This window comes from Penaeus japonicus, unplaced genomic scaffold, assembly GCF_977035675.1.
Source record: "Penaeus japonicus unplaced genomic scaffold, GWHDUDI00000001_assembly GWHDUDI00000037, whole genome shotgun sequence".
NCBI classification, from domain to species: Eukaryota; Metazoa; Arthropoda; class Malacostraca; order Decapoda; family Penaeidae; genus Penaeus; species Penaeus japonicus.
The window spans coordinates 3,096,512-3,103,961 of NW_028234439.1; the positions used below are offsets into that span (position 1 = coordinate 3,096,512).

General features: G+C 32.1%; 1 protein-coding gene across 1 annotated transcript; it reads right to left on the minus strand.

Moving 5' to 3' along the window:
• Nucleotides 1–2,782, minus strand: LOC122258541 (uncharacterized). Its single transcript, XM_086532663.1, has 2 exons — nucleotides 2,727–2,782; nucleotides 1–2,147 (listed from the first exon to the last, which is right to left on the minus strand). Coding segments are annotated over exons 1-2 (261 nt in total). The 5' UTR covers nucleotides 2,729–2,782; the 3' UTR covers nucleotides 1–1,888.
• Between the last annotated feature and the right edge of the window lie 4,668 nt (nucleotides 2,783–7,450).

The following is a 7,450-nucleotide window of genomic DNA, read 5'->3' on the forward strand; positions in this document are numbered from 1 at the left end:
TCAATTTCCACAAAATATATTTAAAATCAAGGCATGAAATCTCACAAAAAACATATCAATATTCAGAGGTCTTTACAGCTCGAGAAGAAAGTCTAAGAGTAAGTATATGAACAGTCAGTCAGCTGTTCATTTAAGGCAGCACGTGAAAAAGAGGAATAATGTAACTTTGGTAGTACAGTATCGTAAGCTAAAGATTATTATGTTCAAAGAGACAGTACATGATAAGGACTCTTCCTATAGAGCATTCTGTATGAGGATCTAGACTTCAAAAACTCATTATAGTGAAAATATGCCTTTGATTTGGTCACAGTAAATGGATAATATGCAATGAGAGGTTGCAATTATCTAATTAATTATCTATTTCATGTTTATCATTATTATGTAAATAAATAAATAGTCATGTAGTGTTTATAATAATAAGAAACTAGACTCAAAATCTATATTACTACACATAAAAATCATGAAAATGTGAAAATAAAATTAAAAGTGGATTAATTTACATGTGTAATCAACTTAATTACACATGTGGTTGGCCTGATACAAGCTATCCTACTAAAATGAATGAAGGTGCATATTTATGCCTATAACCATGATAGCATTAGTAATAACTATATCTGAAATAAGGAAAACAAAAATAAAATAAACTGACATAACCAAATTTAAAAATAACTTCATTAATCATTGTCATAATAAGTAATGAAAAATACTAAAACCAAATACATAAAATTCATAAAACTTTATATATGTATTAAGATATAGATTAGCTAATATATTGATGTACATGCATGTGTATATATAAATACATGTTTACAAAGTGATTTACATAATGTTCAGAATAGTACCCACACTTATTAACTGTAAAGGATATGCACAGCTGTCTACAATTCACAAGACTTTCTTATCAAATAAAAGGAACTGAATATATTGATAGACAAAGTAACAGAGCAACTAAAGACAGCACATACATTACTGTGCTCAATTTTGCATATCTGTCGTCCAGACTTCGTACTTTTCCGAGACAGGTGTTCTAAAGCAACTGGGATAGGTCACAGCCATACATTTGATATATATAACCCATTTGTATTAAGCATACAACTGGGATTACTCATAACATCAATTATAATGTTTTTTACGGAAACCATCTCGTTTTTTTTTTTTCTCTCTCTCTCTACACAAGAGATACTCAATGCTTCATGTAAATTTTAATTAGATTTGAAATAAGCATGAAGTCCACTAAGTAGATATAGAAAAAAAGGTATTCTATGAAATTATTTCCATGATAATCAATATTCACACATTCCAATACAATGGGAACAGGACAATACTACAGAATGGCAAGCACCCTTACTTAAAATACAGTAACTGAATTCATAACCATTTTGTTTTGTAAAAATGGCTAGAGAAATAAAGTTTATAAATCTTATGAGATCTTGACTTAATAAATCCACAAAATACGAAGTGTAACATAAGTACTTAAAGATCAGAATAGAAAGAAAATTCAAATGTGGCTTCTGTATACACTCTCACTTTCACACATAAACACACATGCATTAAAAAAAAAGAAAAAATATATATCAATGTATTCCCTGGTTTCAATAAAAAAAAAAAAAATCCTTCAACTTAAAAAACTACATATCCAATTAGTATTTTCATATATACACACTTGCACTTTATGAAACTAGCATGTCAATAACCTAAATCATCTAATCAAGATCATTATAAATATTTAATTTGAATCCTTTTCCTAAAAGAAAATAATATAAAAATGCCAAATACCGCACAAAGACAAGCCAAGTCACTCATCATCATCATCATGAAATGCAATTAAAATACAGGAAGCCAGACAGGTACACAAACATACACACACCGAACGCCGAGGCCACCGATCCTAATCATGAGCCAACTGCAACTGCTGCTGCTGGTCGAGTGGAGGGGGAGGATCGTCTTCGCCAACCTCTATATTTACGTTGATTTCCAGCCGCAGGTGAATGTTGGTTACCATGAATCCGATTGCGATGAGTAAGGGTAGACGTACTCGTGAGGCCCATGCCAGCTTGAAGAGGAACGCGAGTGTCGGAGGCAGGCCTTTTGAACCACCAAGTAGCACTGAGGTTATATCGCGTAGCATTGTAGCTTCACCTACTGACCTGGGAATCAGAAAAAATATAGATAGCAGTCATTTTTCATTTTCATTTTCATTTTTCTCTCTCTCTCTCTCTCTCTCTTGCTTTCTATCTCTTTCTCTCTCTCTCTCTCTCTCTCTCTCTTTTTTTCTTTTTTTTATATAAATAAGGCAACATTGTAGCTACTGTTCTAATATACATTATTTATTATCATCTTACTATTTAGAGAGAGAGAGAGAGAGAGAGAGAGAGAGAGAGAGAGAGAGAGAGAGAGAGAGAGAGAGAGAGAGAGAGAGAGAGAGAGAGAGAGACAGACAGACATAGAGATAGAGACAGAGACTGACAGAGAGACAGATAAAAACAGAGAGAGAGAGAGAAAGACAGTGAGTGCGTGTGACAGAGAGACAGAGACAGAATGAGAGTGAGTCTGAATACGCCTACATACAATCATTTAGAAATTTGACCAAATAAACGGGTATTTAATCTGTAACAAAACACCCAACACATACACATGGATGATATACTAATGGACCAAAGGCTAAAATAACCATGAAGACAATACAACCTTAAATAATCTTAAAAAAACACGTAATTTCAACGAACATATCAAATAGTGTTGTCTCAGCTTAGTGTACGTCGCTTACTACACTAAACTTGACTGGAATTTCCACGAGCGTATTCAGTTTTCCGCGTTCTTTAAGAATCGAAATATTCTTATGTAATCAGGGGCTGGGATGAATGGTTATTTGGTATATTATTTATTGAGCATTGGGTTAAATGAGGTTATATTTAGTTATGTTTAGTTTTGCCTGTCTTCGTATCTGTCCTTTCGAAATGGAACAGAAATTTAACAGGATATATCCATTTGCAATGTATATATATATATATATATATATATATATATATATATATATATATATATATATATATATATATGTATATATATATATTTATATATTATATATATATTATATATATACAGTATACATACATATATATATATATATATATATATATATATATATATATATATATATATATATATATATACAGCATATATACATATATATATATACATATTATATATATATATATATATATATATATATATATATATATATATATATATATATATATATATACAGCATATATACATATATATATATATATATATATATATATATATATATATATATATACATATATACTTACTTGGTGGTAGTTACAATACAATATATATAATATAATATATATATATATATATATATATATATATATATATATATATATATATATATACTTGATTACTTACTTGGTTACTGGGTGGTAGTTACAGCATGAGCCTTGTTAGCAGCTCAAGCCAGGGCCATCCTGGGGGACCGCCCGTTTTTTGTCAGTTGCAAGCAACTGAATTTGATGAGGGATGGAATTTGATTCAGCCCTCGTTCTTTCACTACCACATGTTGGTGGTTCATCTGGTACTGAATGTAGCCATTTATCTAATTTTTTTTTAAACACTTCAACACTACACTGATTTAAGTTTCTTATATCTTTCGGTATGCTATTAAACAATTTAGGTCCGTTTATTAGGAAACTTTGTTTTTGCATTTTTCTTAACAGGCATGTTTGTGCACTTATCCCAGTGCGATAGCATGTTCTTCCCTGCCTGGGGAATGTCTTACCTGAATTCCCCCTCCTTCAACAGGTCTTGGATTTGGTGTTAAGTTTTCAATAATTTTCCACACATATATAATGAAGTATCTCTCTCTCCGCCTTTGTAGTGAGTACAGTCTTAGTTTTTTAGTCTTTCCCAATAGTTTAGACCCATCATATTATCTAACTTCCGTGTAAAGATTCTTTGGACTTGTTCTATCAACATTATATCTTTTATAAGATTTGGGCTCCATACTTGGCACTGGTATTCTAGTCTTGTGGTCACTAATGTTTTCCATAGTGGTAAAAGGTGTTCTGGGTCTCTTGTGTTAAAAGTCCTCATTACCCATCCACTCATAACTTTTCCTTTGTTGACAATCTGCTCTATATGGTGACTGAAACTCATGTCATTACTCATATAGAGTCCTAGATCTTTTACTACTTTTTTCTCCTCAATCTTCACATCTTCGACAAAATATGATCTTGCCCTTGAATTTCCAATTGGACTATAGCTTATGATTTCAAATTTATCTGCATTGAATTTCATATTATTGTCATATGCCCACTTACAGATGATATGTAGATCCTCGTTAAGTTTGTTTTCATTATCTTGTATATCTAAGGGTGTACTTATTCTTGTATCATCTGCAAATGATGTTACTCTTGAGTGTTTCACACCATTATCAATGTCACCAATCATAATAAGGAATAACAAGGGCCCAAGAACGGACCTTGTGGCACCCCACTCATAATAATCGTTTCCTTTGAGTAAAGCCCATTAATTTGTACTTTTTGTTTACGATTTATTAGGAAGTTGTAAATCCATCTTCCAACTTTCCCGCCGATTCCAAGGTCTTTAATCTTATGTAGCAGGATGCCGTGATCTACTTTGTCAAAAGCTTTTGCAAAGTCTAGATATATTACGTCAACTTCTCTATTTTCAGTTAGGTCCCTTAGTATGTGTTCGAAGTGTGTCAGGATCTGTGATAAACAAGATCTACCACTTCTGAATCCATGTTGCCCGGGGTTTATCTTGTTTTCTTTTTCTAAAAATTGAACAATTTTTTTCCTCACTACCCTTTCAAATATTTTTATTATATGAAATGTTAGTGCTACTGGTCTATAATTTATGGCCTGACCTTTGTTTCCACCTTTATATATTGGAATTATAGTACCCTCTTTCAGTAAGCTGGGGATAGTCCCCATGTCCAAAGATTTCTTCCACAAAGTTACCAGTGGCTTTGCTATGGTTTCTTTGCAGTTTTTTAAAAAGATTGCTGGGATTTCATCTGGCCCAGCTGCTGAGTTTGTTGGTATTTCACTTACTGCTTCAAGAATATCTTTTTCATCGAATATGAAGTCAGTGAGACATTCATCTTCATTACTAATAATACTAAAATGTTTCTGTGGGTCTGATATTAATTTTTCTATTCTTGGGACACTATAGACTTCTTCATATTGCAATTTGAGTAATTCAGCCATTTCCTTTGAATCAGTTACCAATGCACCATTATTCTCAAGAGGCCCAATTTCTGTTCTCCTCTTTAACCTGTTGCTTGCATAAGAGAAAAAATATTTTGCATTCTGTTTTATAGCCTCCACAGCTCTTTTTTCTTCGGCTGCTTTTTGGTTACTTATAGACAGTTTTAATTTATCTTCCAAAACCCTTATCTCTGCTTTGATCCTTTCTCTCTTGATCTGATCTGTTGTTTTTTTCAATTTTTTTTTGTTTCTTAACATGATCCTTCGATCTCTTGGTATAATATTCTTGTTTCTGTTGTTTTTTGGGGGGACAAACATTCTACAAACATCTTTAAATGCATTATAAAGCTTCTCTAGTATATCTTTTGGTGTTAAGAGGACGTCAATATCTTTCAGTGACTTTTCTAGCGTTGCATTTATTTTTTTCCAATCTATTTGATTATGGCTAAAGTTTAAAGATCTGAGACTCTTTTCTGCTTCGGCTATCTGTTTTTTACTACTTTTCTGATTATTTAACTTATTCATTGTGATTTCAATTATTTTGTGGTCCGATTGGGCTGTATAAGTTGATGATATGTTGTGTACATCTTCCCCTATACTAATGAAAACAAGGTCCAGTATATTTTCTTCCCTTGTTGGAATATTGATGATTTGGTTAAGGTAAAAATTTTCTTCAAAATCTAAAAGCATTCTCGCTTGTTGTTTTTCATCTTTAGTGGCATTTGCTCCTATCTTTATTTTCTTTGTTTCCCAATCGATAAAGGGGAAATTAAAATCGCCAAGTATAATAATAGCTTCAATTTCCCTTGTATTGACAATGTAATTACTAATAATGCCTAGTGATTCATTGAAAGATGTTTCTGTTGTTCCAGGAGGTCTGTATAAAATAATGTATAGCTTTTTTGTATCTTTTGCCAATACCCCTAGTATTTCTACTGTATTATTAGAGTATTCTATTACAGTATCCATTCTAGTTGCTAATTCTTTCCTGATATAAAGAGCTACTCCTCCTCTGCTTCTCTTATTTCTATCTTTCCTTATTAACTCATAGTTATCAATTTTAATTTCTTCATTTTTTATGTCTTCATTCAGATGAGTTTCTGTAAGAGCTATCATTGAATAATTGTTGATCTTTGCCATGTCCTCTAGATATGTAGGTTTTGTCTGGTTACTTTTTGGATATAATCCCTGTATATTTAGCAACATGAGAGTCTCAAATAAATTACTTATTTGCGTGTCTACATTACCTTTTGTTGTTACATTACCTATTGTTGGAGGAGCTGGACCTTCCCCCGGTGTAGCGGTGGGCGTTTCATTACCTGCCTTTGTTCGAATAGGTATGCTTCGCAGGACTGAATGTCCTTGTCTGTTGCTGGTGATATACCAGTGTTTTCCTGCTCCGTCTTTTTCTCTGTTTTCTCTTAGTTTATTTATCAATGTTTTTTGACTTTGCCTTTTTTCATAGCTCAAGTCCGGTGATATCCATGCTTCTTTATATTCATCAATTTCCTTTAGTTTCATATTCTTTCCAATCAGTTTCCATTTCTGTTTTCCATTTTCTAATTTGACCTTAATTGGCCTTGGTCTCAAAGCCTCCTTTAAATATTTGCCCTCTCTAAAGGCACTCTCAACTTTGATAATTTCATTGAGGTTCAATTTTGTTATGATATCATTAATCATTTTCATATCATTTGTTTTCCTGATTTCAGGATCATTTTCTTCTTTTTCTTCTAGATTGTATATAAAGAGCCTATTTTCTCTGAATGTATCTTCATTTTTCTTCTCTGACTTTTCTTTTGTAGGTTGTTTTGGTTGCTTCTTTTTGTCGCCTACAACCTTCCAGTCAGCCTCATCATCTTTTTTTGGTTGTTCAGTGTCTGAAATATCACTGTCTAGAATATTCTTGGCCTGTTTATCTGATTTTTGCCTTACTATATCAGAAAACAGTTTTTTTCTTCTTCCTGATTTACTTTACTTTGTTCACCTCTTGGATTTTCTTGTTTCTTCTTTGGCTTTACTTTTACATTTTTAGTGTTTTGTACAGCCTTTTCTGTTTCAATTCAGCAGCGTGAGTTACCTTTTTTTCTTTAGGTTTTTCATTTTGCTCTTGTTTTAATTCATGAATTTCATCTTTCAATATTTGTATCTCCCTCAAACATTGAATCTTGAAGTCCTTTAATTCTTCATACATT